The sequence below is a fragment of the Lissotriton helveticus genome, chromosome 7 (genome assembly GCF_964261635.1).
Source record: "Lissotriton helveticus chromosome 7, aLisHel1.1, whole genome shotgun sequence".
Lineage (NCBI taxonomy): Eukaryota > Metazoa > Chordata > Amphibia > Caudata > Salamandridae > Lissotriton > Lissotriton helveticus.
Genome location: NC_136068.1, coordinates 385,808,694 through 385,831,764, shown reverse-complemented (window position 1 = coordinate 385,831,764; position 23,071 = coordinate 385,808,694). Strand labels below are relative to the sequence as shown.

Here is a 23,071-nt window from a genome sequence, read left to right as displayed (position 1 = left end):
ATGGAGAATCTCAAATTGAATGCTTCCAAAACCAAAATACTCACATGTGGCAACTGGAAAACCTATGGCCCTCTCTGCACCTGACCTCATGATGTAGTACCACCACCAAAAATATCTAACGAGGTAAGAAACCTCGGAATTACCATGGATGCCAAGCTGTCAATGAAAGCAAGTGAAAGTGGACAAGTTAGCCAAATCAAGCTTTCTCACAATGAAAGCGCTGAGACACATCTTCCTGCACCTGGAATTCCCTCACAAGGCTTAAATTACCATCTCGCTTGTCCTATCTAAACTGGATAACGCTAATGGTCTTTATAACGTATCACCTCTGTCAACTTTGAGAAGATTGCAGAAAATTCAGGATGCTGCTGCTAGAGTACTCCCTACAGGTGAAGCCACAAGCACACATCTCCCCTGCCTTGAGGGCCCTACACATGCCAGAAGATCAATCTTCAAGCAGCTTTATATCACACATAATGTAATATGGCAAAAGCTCACTCTTCATCAGAAAGAAAATCAAAAATATATACAGCAAAGGAAGCTATGTCAAGTATGGTTCCCCACCTCAACATTCCAACATACAAGAAAAAGACATGGGTGGGACATGTTTCTCTGTTCTAGTAGACAAACTATGGAATTCACTACCCACACAATTAAGAACCTCTGACAACCATCTTAGCTTCAGAAGATTATTCAAAAGCTGGCTCTTCCCCACATGACAACTATTCTCACGACACAACAGTCTACCTATACAAAATACTCAGACCTAACAAACTATTCATCTCACATTAAAGATATGAAGTTGTTGTTATAGATGTGTCACTGCATATTGATCTATGTTTCCTGTTATAAGCAGATACTTTCATATAAGGAGAAAATGTTATATTTCACCACAATAGACGTGCATATATTAAATAATGTCATAATTACTGCTTCTATGTACATATAGAAAAGTTTGTGCCTGCTGATAAAATTCTAAGACATGTCATGAAAAATGTGCATACTTTACCACAAGATAACTGTGCACATCAGACTATGTTAAATATTAGTGTTCTGTGCACTCATGGGTATTTACATAGAGCGATTTTCTCCAGCCAATACAACATTACCACGGGCCCGATTACAATGTTGGGCAGAAAGCCACCTGACAGCTAGTCATAGGCTGTCCGCCCAACATCAATGGTTTACGTCTGACCACCGTATTACAATACAGGCAGTTGAAGGGAAACCCACGGGTGGATTCTTCTCTGCTTCCGATAGGCTCACAAAGCAATTGTGGAGGCAGGCGGAATGGTAATCCCATAATAACCGCGGAGCCAGCCTCGGCCTCACAGTCCGGATTACAATGTCGCTTTCAACCTGCCCTTTGACGGTGATCCACCCGCCATGAAAGGGCAGGCAGAAAGTGACTGTGGGGGTGCCTAAAAGGGCCCCCTTCCCCCTGACCCTCTGCTATGGGGCCTGGTGCCCCCTTAAACATCCCTGCACCATGTGGCAGGCACCACATGGTGTCTTCCACACAGTGCAGGGATGTTTGAAAACATCCATTTTACAATTGTAGCTTGTGCTGCAGCCCGTTTCCGTGTGCTGCGCAAGCTGCAAATGTAAAATGGAAGTTTCTGACTGCCCATAGGGTGATCGCATCCAAATTCAGTGGGTGAAACCAACGACGTATGGTCAGGCGGTTCCATTCCCCAACAGTGTCGATCAGACGCAGGTCGATATCGTAATTAGGCCCTAAGGGCCAGATGTACAACCGTTATTTGTTGCCGTAAAGGGGATTTCTGCCCCTTTGTGAACGCTAAATGGATCAGCCCAATGTACAACCCTGTTTTGCGAGTCGCTAATCAATCAGCGACTCGCAAAATAGGGTTAGCAACTCGCTATTAGGAAGGGGCGTGCCAAGGGAGTCCCTTCCTGATAGCGAGTCCATGACCTATGTATGAATGTTTCGCAACTGCAATTGCGGTCGCAAAACACTTGCAGTTTACCACCCTTCTCAGAAGGGGGGTAAGGCACTTTCAAACAGAAAGGGGTCCCCAGGGGACCCCTACCCCTTTGGGAATGGATGCGCAAATATTTTTTTAAGAGAAGACAGTGGTCCCAGGGACTACTGCCTGCCCTTAAAAATTGAAACTGAAATATTTCATTTTTATTTTTTAAATGCATTTCATTTCCCTTTAAGGAAAATGGGCTGCATTTAAAAACAAATAAAATGCTTTATTGACAAAGCAGTTTTAGACATGGTGGTCTGCTGACCCCATGAGGCCATCATCCCTGGGAGTGCCAGCCATTCCCAATCGGGTTGCAAATTGCGACAGCCTCATTAATAATCATAAGACATGCAATTTGCGACCCCATTAGGAATTGCAAACAGTGTCTGAGACACTGTTGTATATAGCATTGTGCGACTCGCACATTGCGACTCTCAATTTGTCGCAATTTGCAAGTCACAAAATGCTATATTTGGAAATCTGGCCCTTAGTGTCATGTGCACATGTGTATGTCTAAGTTAATTGCATTTAAAAAAAATCCTTTCAACCTTTGTCGCAACCCTCCTCGCTCTGACTCATCCACAACCTTTCTGAAAACTATGAACCCCCAAAAATCCTTGTCAAAACTTTTCCCTCTTTTTAGATCTCGCCTAGACGAAAGCAAAAGCGAAGCTTTTGCTGTCTAGGGAGACAACTTATGTCGCCACTTTCCAGGGATTCCGGGGAATGTAGACTGCAGACTGTGACGAGCTTGTCCTCCTGGCGATTGTATCTCGTGAGCGCGCACGTCGCGTCGCCGTCCCTGCTATTCCCATGCACAGAAAGGCTCCCGCACGCATGCGCACATACACACACTGCATACACACACACACACACGCACCCCCCCTTTAACAGACACACGCGCAGACAGACACACGCACGCACAGACACACTACAACAGACACACGCGCACACCCCACCCCCACTCACCCCTCCTCCTCCGCAACACACTCACCTGTTCTGGCGGTGCTCGGCGTGCCTCTCGGGCGGCGGTTGCGCTTTGCGGGGCTCTCTCACCACATGAGAGCCCCGCCTTCTTCATGCGCCCGGCCGCTCTTCACCCGGTCCCCCATCTCGGGACCGGGACTCGATCAGGAGCCCTCGGGGCTCCTCGGACAGTGGCTTCTCTCTCGCGCCGCGATGGGGGCGGGACTTCCGGTTGGGGCCGCGCTGCGATTGGCCGGCTGCCCAACCGCTTCCGGGTCGTCGCAGGCAGCGCGGCGGCCCGGCGGGAAGCGGGAACTTGTTTTTTAGTGCTGCAGTAATACCAGGATCAGGGCGCAGACGGCATTCCGTGTTGTGTGGTAATAAGGCCGCTCGCACAAATTCAGCGGACCAGCCGTATATCTACGGCGGCCCCATGTCTACTTCGGTGCCATGCTGCCCTATTAAAGTCACCCCCCGCCACACACACATGGCTTACCACCCTGTCTTTCCAGCCTCCGCTCGCTTCCCCTGCCCCTCTGCCTATCCATGCCTCTCGCGCTCCTGCTCATTAGTTTCTTCTCCCTCCCTACCCGCTGTCTCACTCTCTTCTCCCTTTCTATCGCTGTTCCCCTCTGCCCCTTATGCTGTTACCCTCGCATCTATCGCTCTCCACCTACCGCTCGAGTCCCCTCTTGCTTTCTACCGCACACTCTTCCTCTTTCACCGTGCCTCTCACCCTCTTTCTATCCTTCCAGTCCCCTCGCCTCTGCATTGCTCCTTTCTACCATCATGTTCTCTCTAGCCCTTCTTTTCTAGCTCTCTCCCCTTCATCCCTTCCTCTCTGTTTCTCTTTCCTCCCCGTATTCCATCCTCCTGTTCACCGTGCCTTCTCGTTCCTGCTTTAATTTGCAGCAATATTTTCCTCTGCCCCCCCACCCCTTCATTCGTCATTTTATCTTCCCTTGCGGTTAGTCGCTATTCATTTATAGCTTTCTTCTTTACGTGTTCAGTACACACGTGCTCACATTTCTTTTGATTAATCTCAAGCTTTCCCTCTATGATTACAGCATTGTTCCAAGTCTGTAAGACACAAAGTTTCCTATTCATGGATTTTATTTGACAACCTATCTCTTTTTAAACAAGCATTTACAATGCCATAGGTCTCGCATTTGCGAATGTTTATGCTATTGGCATTGGAAATGACAATGCCTTTTATTTATTTGTTTAAAAAACCAACACATTAATAAAAGGCATTGTAATCAACAATGCCAATAGCTCAAACTGTAATAAATGCGAGACCTATTGCATTGCAAATGCTTGTTTACCCTTGCCACCCAACTAACAGGCACACACAACATCTACTTACAAAAACAACTTACTGCCCCTGTTCAAATACTATCCCATCATTCTATCCTTACTCTAAACTCTACTAAACACACAAGAAATCATGAACTTAAATGTACCTGCCACAAAGCGCTTCAACGTCTCATCAGGGGGAGTTAGCGCTATAGAAGTACAATTTACAATTACAATTAAAATGACCCTGTAAAAACACTGAAGGATTCTGGGGATCCTCCCATGCTAGGTGAGGAATTCACAAGCCCCATTTCCTGTTTCTCTCTCTAGCATCATACCACTAGCAACAGGCTGGGAGCATAATTATTAGTCTATCAAAAACCATGACTATACCTAATTTAAATAGCTAAGCTATTTGAGTAATTTAAGCATTTCCTTTTGCAGGAGCGTGGACTTGATAAAGTAGATAAAATCAACAGGAAACCTAAATCCAAGCCAGAAATTGAATTGAAGCAAGTCCTAGAAGAACTTGTATCCGGATGCAGGTGAGATCCAGAAAAAGATTTTTCATCATGAAACGGTTCTGTACCAGTTACTATTCTGGAGATGTCAGCTCATTTTGACATGTTGATTGGTCTAACTTTGCAGGCAGTATTTGTTGAATGCCGAAAAAAGGACCATGACACGCCCGAACAATCTTGACCGATGTCGGATGAAATCACTTAGTCATAATATCGTAAGTTACACTGTTCTCCCTAATTTATTTGACGAATCTCTTATACTTTGTTCAAATGAAGGCTTTCTTCTTTTTGGAATTCACTGGTATTTATGGCGTCTTCTACTAACAACAAGAAAAGGATCAAATTCTCTGCCCACTATTCTGTGATATACTCCTCTTTGAGACAGGGTAAAGGTTATGGGACTGCGTAGATGCCGTCCTGCTTTCCTCTCTTTACAATTTTTGGACGAGGAATTCATTGCAAAAGACATAGCCACATTTCTGAAGTTTGTTGTCAGGCACAGGTCAAATCTGGAATAGAGTTGTTAAGACCTGTAACCGAACACTACATAGTTCTACATCTCTTACAAGCGTCTCTTGTACATTACATTAAGTCAAAAACCCTAATGAACTTTTATATGCATTTTATAAAATCATGTTTTAAAAGCCTTTTTAAGTGTAACATTTTTATATGTACTTTTGTGGTTTTTAATATTTGAAAACCGAATAAAGGATTTTTTTTACTTGACTTGACAGGTTAATAACACAAGTAGGGCACTAGTAGAGGGTACACATGGGTAGACGGCGTCTACTCACTATTTACATGGGGTGGACGCCGTCCACCCTGCCAAGAATTTATCTAGACATAAATATTCTGAACTCGTCCCTGCTTAGTTTTCAGACACTGGGACACGTTCAGCAGCAGCTGCACGTTGTCGGCTTTTTTCAGTGCAGCAACGAGAGGGCTTATTAGATTCAGGGCTGGACAGACTGTAGCAGGCACTGGGCATTTGCCCAAGAGACTGGAAGGGCAAGTGCTGGTTTTTGAATGCAGCCACGGCCCGTGGAGGGAGTTTCGGTGGGGTGGAGAGGCGGGGCGTGGGAAGGGCAGGGTGGGGGTGCTAAAAACCGGAGTATGGATATTGAATGTAAGTAAACAATTTAATAAATAAAACAAATTTCGTAGCGTGCCCTGCATCATATTTTGCGATGCACGGCGTGCTACGAAATTCGTTTTATTAATTAAATTGTTTACTTACCTTCAATTATCCATACTCCGGTTTTTAGCACCCCCCACCCCGCCTTTCTGCCCCACCTAAACACCCTCCACGGGCCGCGGCTGTTTGAGTGGTCAGGCTGGTTTTGTTATTGGGGACTGGTTTATTGTTACCCCAGTAACAAAAGCAGCAGTGTTGGGGGGCAGTCATGTTAAGCTGCAGTGCTTCACACCCCCCCTCCACTCACAGGGGTGGGGGCCGGTTTAACAAAATTGCCTGGGGTGCTTTGGTTTCCAAATCCGGCCCTGATCATATTCCAGTTGGGCCCATAACAAAGGCCAAAGTTACGGGGCTGATGTGCTGGTTTGTCACAGTATTTACGCAAATAGCAATTTATATACAACTATTTTGTTGTATTTTTTTATAGTGCTACTCATCCAGATGCAGGGTGTCAGAGCACTTTACATCACACGGACACATTATATATACATTGGCAATAAATCATGCAAGTGTGTAAATCAATGTACAAGATGTGTTACATAAAACTGTGAGGGTTACTAGGTATAGTAGTCACATGTCTTTCATAGTTTACCATGCTATATTAGAGGGAATACAGTTTAGGAGCTGCAAGTATCAAAAGGATCTTTGTGTTAAATGCAGTAACGCACTTACCTAGCTACATAAAATAAAAATCTTTCATCTGCATATTACATGATGTGCTTTGCAGGAGACATATTAACCTTCTATGCTACTTTGATTAAAAACTGGGATTAGATAAAACAGAGATTTCTCCAGCAAATGTATTAACCTCAGGAGTTATCTTTCCATTATTATTATTCCCTGAGATTTTCAGGGGAACACACAGTTCTCCACAGCAGGTGCCGTGACCCCAAAAGATATTTGAAAATGCAAACTTTGCAAACAATTGAGCAGAATAGATTTAATGTAACATTTCTCCTTGTTTCCTGTTCTTTGTGGCAGAGTTTTTAAAATCATAGATATATAAGTTGTGATCCATATTTTGCGTCTGGGTTGTATTATGTTTTGGGCACAACCCCCACCGCAAAATCTCATTTGCTAAATCTTATAATGCACTCTAATGTATTCATGATAGACTTTCAAAACATATGTGTGGGGTCTTGAGATCTGATGCAACTTCTTGTGATGCCACTTCTTGTGAGGACATGGGTTTTGATGCCATTTTCTGTGAGGTCACATCCTGGGAAGCCGTGTGCGATATCACGCACCATGATGTCTCACAGTGTGATGTCATGTGCCATGATGTCACTTGCATAGTGCCTAATTTGGTTAGTCCTCCGCTTCTCTTTTTAGGACTTTTGCCCTGAACGCAAGCCCTTGAGGGTCAGGGTGGTCCCAGAATCACCTTCCCTGCCACTTTTTGGGAAGAGTCAATCAGACTTATAGGCCTGTAGTTGGCAGGGTTGTCCCGACACCCCTTTTTGAATTTCGGGACAACCTCTGCCCCCTTCCAGGATTCGGGCACGGGCGCACCTTTGCTAATGGCATTTAACAGGGATGAAACAATCTTCCCCCACACCTTGGGATTTGCCCGTAGTAGGTCACCCGGTATCCCATCAGGCCCAGCTGCTTTCAAGGGCACCAAAGTCTTAATTACATCCTCCACCTCTTTAGCAGTGAAGGGAACATACTCAGAACTCCCTGGGCAGGCAGCCAGAGAGAGTGTGGTGAGGGTGATTGACTCAATAGAAGTATGGAGAGGCGAGAAGTGGTTGAACCAGCTCTGGGCAGGGATGTTGCACGTCATCAAGGTGCTAACTGGCCTATTCCTAGATCTTATAAGGTTCCAGAAGCTTCTGGCATCCCTATCCGAGCTTGCTTTCCTGAGATCCGACCAGAACCTGTCCTCCCATTCTCTCTTGGCTGCAGAGGTGATCTGCGAATACTCTTTCCTTGCCAGAGCGCTCAACAAATGTGAAAAATAAATAAATAAATAAATAAAATAAATCTTATGGCAGCCAAGGATTTACTTTTAACAGCACCAATCAGAGAAAGTTTCATCTCCCTACATTTTTTGGTGTACCAACCATTTGAGTTCAACATATTCTCACTCTTAGCGGCTCGAGAGGCCTTACTTGGGAGATGGAAAAGCTCTCTCAGAGCCTTGGTGGTGTCACAAAATAGCACTGAGACTCCCTCGGGCTAGGGGATCATTAAGTCCAGTTGTGACTGTGCAGTATCTAAGAGAGCCGCAATAGCTGACACTTTCTTTTCATCCATAATGAGCTTACTCCATTTTAGGCGTCTACCACAGTTGGAAGGATATACTTCCTGATGGGCAGACGCCAAATGGGACGTAAGCACCCCCAAGTTCCCCGTCCATAGGGGACGGAGGGCAAGAGATAGGGGATTGTGGTCACTCTCGACCGAAGGGAGTACCTCCATGTCCTGTAGATAACCCCAGAGTTTTACGTCAAGGAGGATGTAGTCTATCCTGGACGTATGGTCCACCCTGTTGTAAGTATGGGCTCCAGATAAATCCGAGATCGTCCTTCCATTCACCGCCCTAAGGCCAAATTCTATGTTTAGGGAGTAAATTTGGACCGCCACTTGGGACCACCTTCTAATGGGAGGTAAAGTTAAGGCAGGTATTCCTCTCCTAGTATCTTCATCAACAGTCCCCAAAGTGTCCTCCAATCCCAGGGGCTCAAACGTACAGTTAAAGTCCCCTGCGACCAGGACATGAGAACTATTAGTACCCTGCCTAAGCATGGATTCCAACTCTGTCACTATGGGCGAACATGAACCTGCCTTCATGCTCCTAGCATAGATGTTGTAGATATCTAGGGTCTGCCCTCTCCTGAGTCCCTTAAGTGATATAATCAGAAGGTCAGATGAGTTTGACACTTGCTGAGTAACTTGGCAACCAAGTGAAATGGCGACCCATATGAGGAGGCCTCCTGAGGGGCGGCCCTTCCCGGAAGGAGGTGACAGTGCTGGTAGGAAAAAAGACGAGTAGCCTACCTTGTGGCAAGGCTCCCTACTCCAAGTTTCTTGGAAAATACAGATAGAGTAGCCTTCCACAAAGGTATTCCATTCCGGTACAGCCAGGTTCCTCGAAATACCCGCAACGTTCCAGCTGAGAATCCTTATAGCTGGATCCGCCACAGCAGGCTCGCTGTAAGGTACGAGGTTGGGGACCCACTCCCCCTCAGGGAGTATCCGAGGTGTACTTACTCCTTGCTTGATCCCAACACCCTGAATGGCTTCCCCTTTTTAACACAGTTGACTTTTTATACTCCTAATTGGCTTGTGTAACTTACCTATAGGTTTAAACATATAGTACAAGGTGTACCCATGGCCTGCACTTTACCCCTGTTAACCAGTAGTAAAGTGCCTGTGCTCACACTTTTCAACATGGTCGATTTTCCATGCTCCTAATTGGTATGTTTAACTTTCCAATAAGTCCCATTTATATAATCCAAGGTGTACCCAGGGCCTGGAAGCTAAATGCCAGTAGTGAACAGCAGCCTCTATTGTGCCATCTACTACAGTGCAAATACAAACATTGCTTTATTAATACCACTGTAGCCTGACAGTAGCAGTGTAAAAACTGCAATTCAGCCTGTCAAAATGAGCCCTTTTGACATTTTCAAATCTCCCTTTTAACTATTAATAAATCACCACTATGCAGGCTTTGTAGCACACAAGGCAGGGTGCATGGCATTTAAAAGTAGAACATGTAGAAATGTAATGTTAACATTGTCTTACAATGACTAGCACCTAACAGCTATTTTCTCTGTGGCAGGCCTGGCTGTCCTACATCAAAACTCATTGTACAGATCAAAAAACTAATACTGTATCTCTGGAATTGGACTAGCCAGTAAAATAATGAAGCAGAAATTTTTAATAGTTATTGAAAATCCAATTCAGTGGTGAAGTCAGGTTTTTAATAAATTTTTAGGAAAAGTAACTTTTAGAAAGCTACATTTTCCCTGCCCAAATTTTCTGGATACTAATTTCCTTTGGCTCTCTAGCTTCTCCCAGCCAGTAAATACCCTTGAATAGGTGTGAAATGCCTCTCTGGAACAAACAATAGGCTGATCTGAAATAGCAGAAGGATGACTCTTCTGAACCCACAGAATATGTAGGGTGGGGTTTGTATAATAGCATACAACAATGTTTCAACAGTTATTGCTATAGCAATAGTTTGTAGAAAGTAAATTAATTACGTAGAAAAAGAATAGAAAAATACCAGGGGTTGACTATCGTGGTCTGAATAAATTGAAAAGCATAAGAATAAGTTCAGATAGCAATAATATAATTATTTTATGATATACTGTGCACACATAGTGCTCGTGTAAAAAGTGAACGACGCATGTGAGCCACGTGTCAAAGTGAAAGGAAACAGCAAGAGGGCGTTACTTAAAATGGTACAAAACATGAATACTGAAGGAAATACTTTTACAGAAGCATGTGCCAGAAGCCGTAAATCTACTGGATTATGTCAATGGCATTTCAACCTGTATTACATCAGGTCATCATCAAGATAGAGATCACACAAATCACCTTTTAGTACTGGGTGCAGACTGTAAGCATGAGTGTACTCTGGGTGCCGGAGTAAGGGATCCAGGGAGTTAAAAAAGACCTTACAGTGACTGGATGGAACTCCTGCATCACGGACTGCACCCAGCACTAAAATGTGATTTGTATAATCTTTGTCCTGATGATTACCTGACATAATACATGTGCCTCACGTGAGCAGTTCACTTTTTTTATGAGCACTGTGTGTGCACATTACATCGATTACGGAAATACACAAGTAATTATATTATTGCTGTTCGAAATTATTCTTATGCTTTTCAATGAATACAGACTGCCTTCGTCAAACTGTGGTGTTTTCTCTTTTTTTGTCTATACAAATAATTTACTTTGTAAAAACTATTGCTATAGTAATACCTATTGAGACATTGTTGTATGCTATATTTTCACCAGTATTCACAAAGGGGAAGGGGTCCATTTGCGAATGGGTTACCGTCCTCTTGAAGAAGGCGGTTAATTGCGAGTGTTTTACGACTGCAATTGCGGTCGTAAAACATTCTTACATAGGGTAGCAAGTCGCTATTAGGAAGGGACGCCCTTGAAACACCCCTTCCTAAGAGCGAGTCGCAAATCCTATTTAGAAAGTCGCAAAAAAATTGTGACTCGATAAATAGGGTTTGTACACGGCCCTGTTGTCTTTTGCATGCGCAAAAGCTTCGCAAACCTGTTTGCGCATGCAAAATAGTGTCGTACATCTGGCCCTAAGTTGTTATGGCTGGTACGTTTGCCACAACTACTACATATGGGCAAGAAGTTGGTGGTAAATGCACAGTAGCTAGCCCCTCCTACCGAACCAATAAATCCACATTGTTGAGTGCCTTTCCACCCGCCATCACCTTCCTGAGCCTTATTCCCAACCCATTTTCTCCTCTCCCTTTTTTGGCCTCAAAGGGACAAATGCCTTGTTAGGCAAGTAGCAAGACCTGGTATTAGTGACATCATTCACAAGTTCCGGTACCACTGCCGGAACTGAATCACGAACAGGTTCAACAATGTAAATGTACAGGAATTTATATAGCGCAAATCACCAAGTGGTTTCTAAGCGCTTGCTTAGGGAACCCGTCCTGGTATTCCCCTGTGAGATAACCCCGGCAGGGTATCCGCAAGGTGAAAGCCAGGCATCCCACCGCGAGGGGCCGTTGTGGAGATTAAGCAAGCTATTGCCCAGAGTCGCAGAGTGTGAACCCGTGAATCGAGTAGGCACCGGAGCGAGAATTGTCGAGTCCATGGACATTTTAGGACTCAAGACCCCGCCGAGCCGGGAATTGAACCCTGGTCCCGGGCTGACCTCTGCTTCCAGGTCTGCCTCCTCTAACCAGTGAGCCACACTTCTCCACACAATGTATTTGGACATGTTTTCCAGCATAGACTCAATTGCCTTCAAACGTTCAAAAAAGGATGAGTTTGCTTTTCATCAGGGCACGAAGTTTAGCAGTAAACATTTCAACCAAATTAGGACCAATGTGCAAGAACAGGCCAAGAGAATAACTTGCTCATGTTACAATGTTACTTTGGCCCACACACTTCTTTGCCTACGCTGGTCTGATTTTGCGTTTCTAACCTGGGCCCACCCCAGGAGATGGCAATGTTTTACAACTTTACAAATTACAATTTTGCAACTTGTACATTTGCAATACTGTTTGTATCTCTTATGTACCTCATGTAATCCAAAGTCCTTATGTAACGCAACTGGTTCTTTTGTAAAGTGCTCTGACACCTTCGGGTAATGTTTGTGCTATATAAAATCGCATAAAATAAATGTATCCTGGGGGATAAAATGGGGGAGATGGCTCTTCACAAGGCTTGGTTGTTGGCACGGGAACTTCAGAGAGGGCAAGTAATTCTCTCATGGCAAAGGATGTAGGGGGAAACTTCTGTTGAGGGAATGTCCAAGACAAAGACACAAGAGGGTCACCTGTGGAGGAAAGGTGTCTTTTAGCAAGCTCTATTTCTTTAGAAAGGACCCCCATTGCACATGCCGAGACGCCGGATCAGTGACAGAATATCAACCACACAAATATTGTGGCGCAGAAATAGCATGTCTGAAATATTGTTGACACAAATATCATTTTTGTACATGTATAAAGTTAAGTTAAAAAATATTGACTAAAAATATCATTTACACTAATATTGTTAAAAATATTGTTATGACATAAATAGCGTTTTTCAATAAGTACACAGTTTAACATAGTAAACATTTTAATGCATAACTATAAATGTAAGTAACATTTATTATTAAAAATAAATATATACCTATGTAAACATGCACACACTTAAAAAAAAGTGTGTGTTATATATGCATATCTATAAAAAAACAACTAATATTAAATATATTCACAAACACATATTTATATCTATATAAATACATAAAACATAAAAAGTTAAAACAAAAAGCCTTACAAACACATTTACTAAAAATATTAATAGCTAAATAAAAACTGTACACATATAAATATATATACACACATAATATAACATTTGAAAAAAATAAACAAATAATATTACATAAATAAAAACGGATAAAAATATAGTAAACTTGGCGTGGCCAAGATGGCGGTGTGAGCGGACGTGTCTCGCCGAGCTCCCGCCGCTGGCCGCCACTTTATAGATTCTAAAGCACTCTTTCGGGTCCAGAGCGGCTTCACTGGGGCCCCAGACCTGATGCCAGTCCAGTAAGGATCTTTGTGGGGCGGCATTGCAGACCAGCGCTACTGGGATCGGACCGAATCCTGACAGGAGCACCGCGCCACGCAGAGGCCTGTGGCGACTGGAGCCGCGAAAACGAGACCGCGAGGGGCGGAGCCATACGGCCGGTGCTGTGGCCTCCCTGACGGGCAGTGGCAGGTCCGACCCACGCGGCTGAGCGCGAGGCCTCCCGCGGCTTCTCCGTGGAGGCTTCTGCGGACCTGCCAGACTTCTACGCAGACACAGCCGGAGTCCCGGGGCCACACACGAAGCTGTTGGAGTGCGACGGCGAGGAGAGGTACGGCGCCATGCGTGACTGGAAAGCGGCTTGAGGTGAGGAGAGTGGGGTGACCGAGACGACCCCCCCAGGTGACTCGCCGCTCCGGTCTGCAGCTTTGGGGCAGCCGAGGGAAGCTACTAACAGCGCCGACACCCCAGCTGTGGTCCACCACCATTGGAGCCATCCCCGGTCCCGGCGGTGATTACTGAGACTGAGTGCCGCCATTTTAGGGCCGGGTGCTTGCGGCCCGTGCAGCGCCCGTGCAGGAACCACCATTTGCCCCATCTGGCGGGTACCCTCGAGCCGTCCCTACAGCCACACTTCTGCCCCCCTACACATACGGGGATTCTGGTCGAGACTTGCACCCGCTACAGCCTCGGACATTGGAGGTGAGCAAGGGAGCCCCCACCCTATGCGGCGGACAGCGTGGGGCGGTGGGGGGTAGTGTGGAGCTTCCAGGGTGATACCGCTGCCTCGGTGGCCCCCTGCGCGCGCCGCCCCAATCAAGGCCCGGGTGGTGGTCGGCTGCCTCGTGGTCTCTGTGGATCTGTGACCTGGAGGCCGCCATTTTGTGACGTCACCCAGCCCAGTGACTGGCTCTCACACACGGACCGCACCGCCTGGGCCTACACTTCGAACAATATCTGAGGGTGAGACACCGGCGCTTATGCCCTGGCAGTGAGAGTAATTGGTGCTGAGGAGACCGCCAGCGGTCCACTGGGGCCGGACTCTCAGCCCCAACTGTCCGGTACTTACCTATTGGTGCTGCGACGAGCTTCCGGCCTGATCCACCCTGGCCTGTTCTGCTGGCGGACCTGGGGGGTATGGCGACTGGCAGAGTGCGCAAGGATAGGTCCATTAAGGACTTGCTCACTCCCATAACCATGGGGAAGAAAACCGACCTTCACAGTGCTGGAACCCACGCGGCGCCCGCTAAATCAACGGCCGGCACACCGGGCAACAGCCCCCAAAGCACAGACGAGCCTGTCACGAGGTCTTTCTTGGAATCTCTATTTGGCGGCCTAAGGGAAGATCTCCAGCTCCTAAAGACTGAATTGAAGGGGGAGATTCGGGAACTGAGGCGAGACACGGACGCCATTGGTGAGCGGGTAGCGGACCTAGAGACGAAGAGCGATGGCCGGGATGTCGAGATGGAAGCGCTCCAGCAAGAAATTATCCGCATCCATGACCAGCAGGTTGACTTACAATCGCATGTTGAGGATTTGAAAACCGTTCTCGGAGGCATAACATTCGAATTCGAGGGGTAAAGTCCACCCCGGACACGGCAGATCTCTTCAAGGTCACGCAGGGCCTCTTCAACCATATCCTGGGCCGACCGGCTGACTCCACTATCACTCTAGACAGAGCACATCGGACTGGGCTGCCTAGAGCCTCGAGTGCCTTGCCAGCAGATATCCTGGTGTGTGTTCAGGACTTTCGAACCAAAGAAGAGATCCTCAACAAAGCGCGACAGCTGGGCTCCGTCACCTATGGCGATCACTCACCGACACTCTTTCAGGACTTGGCAGCCATCACCCTGGAGAAGCGTAGATCATTCAGACCGGTCACTGCTGAACTGCGACGCCTTGGTGTCACATATAGCTGGGGGCACCCGTTCCGGATTGTGTTCAAATGGGACAACAAAGTGCACCAGCTACGCTCTCTCACTGATGCTTGCCGGCTGTTGGGCATCGAGGAACCTGAACCGGCGGGAGACTCACAACCAGGGACCAACTCGGAGACCGGCTCCGCTGGACAAGGCGACAGCAGAGACGGCGGCGCAGGCCGCGTCGCCCTTCCCAGGAGGAGATTCATGAAGGACAAAGGGCGGCAGTTGAGAAAGTGGCACTGGAACTGGCAGCAACGGCTGATGGCTGATGGATGAACGCCGGCTGATCTTGACTCGCTTTGGTGGTCGGCGGCGGGAGAGGACTTGAAAGAGCTGGACACGTTCCCCTGTCTTTGCCGTGGCCCTACTTCTTCTGAGCGTTGAGCACATGGGACTGTTTTACTTGTTGCTAGGGAGGGATGGGTGGGATGGGATTCTGCAAGGCCAAATTGGGGCGGGTCTGCTGTGGGTGGTGGGGGGAATGTTGGGGTTTGTATTTGAGTGCCATTTGTTATTGGGTTTGACTGCCAAGGTGCTGCCAGCTGAGAATTGGGCGAGTCCCCCTAGTTTTGGGAATGGCAAATTCATGCTATGTCAACTGCCACACCCCGATTCACGGGAGTGACGGATACTATTGCAAAGGAGTCTTACCGCACACACTATACACTATGGCTGGGGTTGAGATCGTTACACCACAGTCCGACACTGCACGGACCCATCTGCGGGCACTGACATGGAATGTCAGGGGCCTCAATGACTTTAGGAAGCTGAGAAAGGTCCTTAGTTACCTGCGCAGGCATAACATAGATCTCGCTCTCTTACAGGAGACACATTTGCCTCTTGCCAGCAGGATGTTACAGCACAAGGGGTTAGCGGGATGCAGCATCGCAGCGGGATTTACCACACACTCGAGAGGGACACTGATATGGGTAAACCCGCACTCCAAACTCACATTGACGTCACTAGAGACGGACCCGGAGGGGAGGTACGTCATCTGCAGATGCAGGGGCCAGGGGCATGACTTGCTGATTGTGAATGTATACGGGCCTAACTATGATTCACCTGATTTCTACGTGGACTTAACCCGGAGATGCAAGATGTATGATTACAAGTATATGCTTTGGGGCGGGGACTTTAACTTGGTCCTAGACCCGGATCTGGACAGATCTGCGGGACCGAACAGGAGCCCGTCGGCGGCTGCCACGGCGCTCCAAACTGAGATTGTGCACTTGGATCTCTTGGATGTATGGCGCAGTAGACATCACTCCAGAGGGGGGTACACTCATTATTCAGCGTATCATGCACTACACACTAGAATAGATTACTGGTTTGTATCACAACAGCTATCCAATAACATAAGGGACTGTCATATATGGCCACGCACACTGTCTGACCACTCTCCTCTCCTCCTGATCCTGGAGACGCCAGTGCGTGGGATCCCCCCCTTTACGTGGCGCTTCCCCCCGTACTCTTTACTAGACGAGGTGTTCCGAGGGGAAATTGCGAACGAAATCGAAAACTTTTTTGAGACGAATACGGGCTCTGTGGAAAGTTTTCAGACGCTATGGGAAACCTTTACGGTCTACATACGCGGGATAGCCATGGCCAAACACTCCAGTGTCCTGAAGTCCATTAGACAGCGGCTTAAATATTTAGAGAGTCAGCTGAAGGACCTTGAAGGGAGGCATCAGGCGGAACCAGAGGGAGACGCACTAGACCAGATCAAACAATTGCTGACAGAATATCACACAGAGGCAGACAGAGAGGTACAACACATGGGCAAATATGCCACGGCCCGCATGTACGGCGAGGGTGAAAGGCCTGGTTCTCTCCTGGCTAAGATGATTAAACATGAGCGGCGGCCACTGCTGATTGGCGAGTTGATCTCGAGTGCGGGAGAGACCCTCACAGACGAGGAACAGATTATCGGGGAATTCAGGCGGTACTACTCTGCTCTATACGAAACGAAATCGACGGGACTGGAAGGGGCGATTGACGACTACCTGAGTTATATTAAGATGCCACAACTGTCCGATTCGCAAAGAGAATTCCTTATGATGCCCATCCAGAGGGAGGAGATAGAGGAGGCCTTAGATAGTATGCGGACGGGTAGCGCCCCGGGCGCCGATGGGCTGACTGTCGGCTTCTACAAATCATTTAAGGAATTGCTGGTCCCCTACCTCTCGGCATTATTTGATGATATATGCTTGGAAGGCTCCATGCCCCCGACTATGCGAGAGGCACTCATCATAACGATACTTAAGCCTGGGAAGCCTGACACGGAATGCGGCTCGTACAGACCCCTCTCCTTGATCAATGTTGATGCTAAGCTGTACGCAACGGTACTGGCGACGCGTCTTGCACTCCTAGCCCCTGTACTGGTGGCCCCGGAACAGGCGGGTTTTATCCCATCTAGGAACCTCACATACAACATTCGTACGGTCCTGGGGACGATGCAGCATGTGAAGCCGGAGAATAAGGCGTTGGCAATATTCCTAGACATGGAGAAAGCCTTCGACTCCGTAGAATGGCCTTTCATGTCCAGGGTGCTTAGGAAACTGGGCCTGGGTGAACCCTTCCTTCAAATGATAGGCGCTTTGTATTACAAACCGACGGCCAGGCTACGAATTGGTGACACGGTCACGGAGGCGTTCGGAATTAGCAGGGGCACAAGACAGGGTTGCCCACTCTCCCCGTTGCTATATGCACTAGTGGCGGAACCCCTAGCGTGTGCACTCCGAGAATACCACAGTCATGAAGGTATTAATTTCCCTACATATAAGATCTGTATATCCACGTACGCTGACGACACGCTATTGTACGTCAGAGACCCGGAACTTAACCTCGCGCCAGTGCTAAGGGAGGTAGTGCAGTTCGGAGCCCTATCTGGACTAAAGGTGAACTGGTCTAAATCGGTGGCATTCCCACTGACTCCGGTGACGAATAAATTTGTAATGGACTATCCATTGCAGTGGTCGGAAGACCCGGTTAGGTATTTAGGCATAAGACTACACCCAGACCCGGAAGTATTGATCAGGGAAAACTACGGGGTTGCTTACATGAAATTGACTGACGATGTTGACAGATGGTGTAGGTTGCCGCTGTCCCTCGCGGGCCGCATTGCGCTCATGAAAATGCTGGTACTTCCGAGGTTCTTGTTTCTCTTTCGCAACATACCGGTGGTCCTATCTAAGGCATTCTTCAAAACGCTAATTCAGACCCTCACGAGACTGGCATGGGGAGGTAAGCAACCGAGAGTTAAGTGGCAAGTCCTGACCCTCCCATATGACCAAGGCGGTATGGGGGCCCCGGACGTAGAACAGTACTATAGGGTCGCGCAAGCGATGCACTTGCATACTTGGATACATGGGGATAGCAATATTCCCCACGTGATTCTAGAGACGCTCTTCGCGAAACCCCTCCAGCCAGCGGCTACTATATTTGAACCGGCCACGCGACGTGTGGGCACTTTAGACTCTATTACGACTACGAATCACGCATGGCACTCTTTGGCCAGAAGCCGTGACTGCTCACTGCTGTATTCCCCCCTGGTCCCGATAGAATGGGCCATATGGCTTCCACCGCTGCGAGAAAAGGGGGGTCACGCGAGCCCTTAGTCAGCTGGGCATACTCAAGCTGGGGGACCTGTTCAAGGACGGGAAGGTAGTCACCTGGGACCAGGTCGCTCCCTCCCAGATCACTGCGACATTGCTGCACCGTTTCCATCTGCACAGAGTCCGTGCAGCACTACAGGAGCTGCTGGGGCCGGATATGGAGGAACCCACAGAACTACCAGAACTGACTTACGTAATAAAAACACAGTCGAGCTGCAAGATGATAGCACGACTGTACAGGTTGGGGCAGGGTCACCGAACACAAGAACCCTCGAAGGCCCGACAGGCGTGGCAACGAGACTTACAGACGGAGATAAGTGACGCAATGTGGAAATATTGCTGCCAGAACACGAAACGGGTGTCGCTGAATGCTAGGCATAGGCTTGTCCAGTTTAAATTTCTACAGAGAGTGTATTACACTCCGGAACGCTTGCACAGATATGGACTCCGGTAGACGCCTGAATGTGAACGTTGCAGTGCGTCAGTGGCGGACTTCATACACCTGGCTTGGTCCTGTCCGGGGATAAACAACTTCTGGGAGGAGGTTTTTCTCGAGCTGGGGCGGATACTAGAGATGGAGCTCCCGATAGATCCGGCGGTGGCTCTGCTGGGACATACCAGAGTTTTACCTCCAGCTACGCGTCGCCTGGCTGGCATAGGGTTAATTATGGCACGGAGAGCGATAGCGATGTGTTGGATGCGCGGCCCGCTTCCAACTAAACGAGGATGGGAAAGGGACATGTTGTACAGTTGCACACAATCCCAGCTGTATAGTGAACTCTTACCACCTGTGAGTAGGCCACCGAACATCTGGGACCAATACCTGACATACAAGTCGAATAGGAACGACACGGTTGAGGATCGGGAGGAGACAGAGGAGCAACGAGAAGGGGGGGAGGACAATGAGGCCTAGATAATTTCACGGTTCCTGGAGGGGCCGCACGGGAGGGACACCCAGGTATCGCTGACACTAGAGACCAAGGACATATAGACTGCATGCATAGGGAGATCTTCAGGTTAGGAGCATAAAGTGAGTGAGAGAATGGACGGGTGGGGAGGGTGCGGGAAGATTTGGCTGGGGCACGAGACACATAACATTGAGAAGGCAGTAGCTCAAAGGACAAGGCGCACAGGCAGTTGAGGGGGGGAGGGAAGGGGGGTTAGTGGGCATGTTGGGTTAGGGAAGTTAGACTTAGACCACGTAGTCGAATGCGCGCACCACAAGAGACTGCCAATACAGCACTGGAGGACGCCGAGCTCACCCTCCCGAAGTACTGGAGGGTAATGACTTGGGGAATTGGCGTTCATGCAAAATAATGTTGTTGTTTTACTTGAAGCTCAGGCAACTGGACCAGACGACGCCTGTGCAATGTTTGGCACACTTTCTTCCTTTCTCCCTTTCTTGAGCAATGGACTTGCATATTGTATTGACATGATCCTAGTTTGCTGCCGGCCCCAGGGTTGTAGGCGGAAAGCTGTGTGCGTGCATGGAAGGCGAATAAAAGTTTATAATCGCAAAAAAAAAAAAAAAAAAATATATAGTAAACTTTGTCAAAAGTAGAAATACTAATAACACTGCAGCAAGCTGTGTAACAGTAGTGAAAGCATTGGGCACCGGAGAGGGTAAAATTTACTATTACAACTCCAGTCTGTGCAACAGTCTGGAAAGCAATGGATGCTGAAGGGGTGAAATTTACTATTACAGCTCCAGTCTGTGCAGCAGTAGGGAAAGCGTTGGACACCGGCGGGGTATAATTTACTATTCCGACTGCAGCCTGTACAACAGTAGGGAAAGTGTTCGATGCCGGATGGGTACAATTTACTATTCCCACTCCAGTCTGTGCAACAGTAGGGAAAACGTCGGACGCCGGAGAGGTAAACATTTCTATTACCCATTCAGTCTGTGCAACAGTAGGGAAAGCGTTTAACACCGGAGGAGTAACATTTACAATTCCCACTCGAGTCTGTACAACAGTAAAAAAATGTAATTCACTTCAAACACATACCACATTTTAATAACACTATTAATGGTTCAAAAATATAAAACTATCAATCTAAAATATATATAATGTAAAAAACAATTAACTAATGTAATAATTTAAAAAAATTCTAATAGCTAATTTAAATTTTAAAAAATTGTTATTAATTGATCATTTAATTAAAATGCAACATTATACTCCAACAAACATGGCGACACACATTTAGATGCAATTAAAAAACATAATCAACAATTAGAAGTAATAGATAAACTAATTATCAATAAATAGTTAATTATGTGTTAATTAATTGGAATTCAATAACTTCCCACCTTATTCCCCTACAAACACAACACAAAATAAAATTTGTAAACAATTTGCAAAATTATTCATAAATTAAATATTTAATTTAAATGAATTAATAAATCATTGATTTTTACTTAATTAAACTTCCCACCCTATACCCTACAAACAAAACAACCTGCACCTAAAAAATCACATAAACAAATAAAATATTTACCCAATTTACATAATGAATTCTCAATTAACTAATTAATAATAAACTATTTATTAACAATTAATCAATTATTAAGCTCCTACCCTTTACTGCTACAAACAAAACAACCCACTCTTAAAATATCACTTAAAAATATTAAAAGAATTACACAATTTACACAAGTAATAATTGAATAAATAATTATTATTAATTAGAAAACTATTATTAATTATTTATACTTAGGTACACATCCAAAATATTCTGAAATTTTGGTCCCGCCTAGACAGTGCGTGCGCTGTATCTGCAAGACATGTTGTTTATAGTTGGCTTACAGCCTGCCCATAGCTTACAATTGGTTAGATTCAGTTTTGCTCTCATTTGCTTTGTTCCCCTTTCTCAGAGCGCGCCCTTGTCATGTCCTTTTCTTGTGTTTGGCCCTGCGCTGGATCATGGACCAAGTACTTGTGTCCTTCCAATACTTCTGTTTTTGGAGCTACTTTTTTGTGTCCGAATACTCCTTATGAGTGCTTGTGTCTTCAGCCATCTCCCATATCGGCTTCTAAAACACCACTGTATGTGTTTCTTTTAATGTTACTTCTTTACCCTTCTCCCCACCCCTTTCCATGTTGTTTCTTTTTCACCTTGCCCCATATATGTTGCTTATTTTCCATCCCCATACACCCCTCCTTCTCCCACCTGTCCATATTGTTTCTTTTATCTCCCACCCACCCTGTCCATGATGCTTCTTTTCCCTCCCACCCCGTGCCCTGTCTGTATCTTGTCACCACACCCACCCTGTCCCAGTTTCATCTTCATTATCCCTGTTTCTTCTACCTCCTACCTGCCCTCATCCCTGTTTCTTCTCCTCATCTACCCCGTTCCTATTGCAACTCCCCCACCCACACCATCCCTGTATCAGCTCCCCCACCAGCCCATGTCTCAATTATGTCCCTGTTTCAGCTTCACCCACCTGCCCTTATCCCTGTTTCTTCTCCTCATCTGCCCGTCCCTATTTCAGCTCCCCCACCCAGACCATCCCTGTATCAACTCCCCCACCAGCCCCTGTCTCAACTATGTCCCTGTTTCAGCTTCACCCACCCACCCTGTCCTTGTTTCAACTACCACCCACCCACCCCTTTCCTGTTTCAGCTATTCCCCACTCACCACGTCCCTGTTTCAACTCTCCTTATCTGCCCTGTCCCTGTTTTAACTACCTTCCCCACCCTGTCCGTTTTTCTGCTCTCCCACACCTGCCTGTCCCTAGTTTAGCTCCCCCACTTGCCTGGCCCTGTCCCAGCTCCCCCCACCTGCCCTGTCCCTGGTTCAGCTACCCTCACCCACCTGTCCCCCTTTCAGCTCCCCATACAACCTGTACCTTTTTCAGCTCCCCCATCCAGCCCGTACCTGTATCAGCCCTCCCTGTTACCCACCTTGTACCTGTTTCAGCTGTCCACGCCTAACCTGTATCTGTTTCAGCTCCCCCGCCCGACCCGTACCTGTTTCAGCTCTCCCATCCAACCCATACCTTCTTATGGTCCCCTCACCCACCACATCCCTGTTTCAGCTCATCACTGTTTCTTCTTCTAATATAACTGTTTCTTCTCCTAACTGTGCGTTTCTTCTCCCCATTCCAACAGATAGAACGTAAAATAATTCTGATACTTCATAGCGCTATTTTTACCATCCTGAACGCCATCCCCAGCAACCCTCCCTTTCACCACCCCCACCTGCCCTCCGATTCACTACCCCCACCTGAGTGACAAAGCCAATAGCTTCCCTATAAACGAGACCTGTTGGCTTTGCCAATACTTGTTTACCTTGGTGTTCAGCTGTAGGATCCAGGACCTCTGTTTTGAAG

General features: G+C 47.0%; 1 protein-coding gene across 1 annotated transcript in view; it reads left to right on the top strand.

Annotated features, from left to right (window-relative positions):
* LOC144768501 (fer-1-like protein 4) overlaps nucleotides 1-23,071 on the top strand; it is a 936,890-nt gene that overhangs the window by 455,805 nt on the left and 458,014 nt on the right. Inside the window, exons 19-20 of the mRNA XM_078652210.1 lie at nucleotides 4,701-4,801; nucleotides 4,905-4,992. Coding sequence (XP_078508336.1) covers nucleotides 4,701-4,801; nucleotides 4,905-4,992 — 189 coding nt within the window. The remainder of the gene's footprint in view (nucleotides 1-4,700; nucleotides 4,802-4,904; nucleotides 4,993-23,071) is intronic.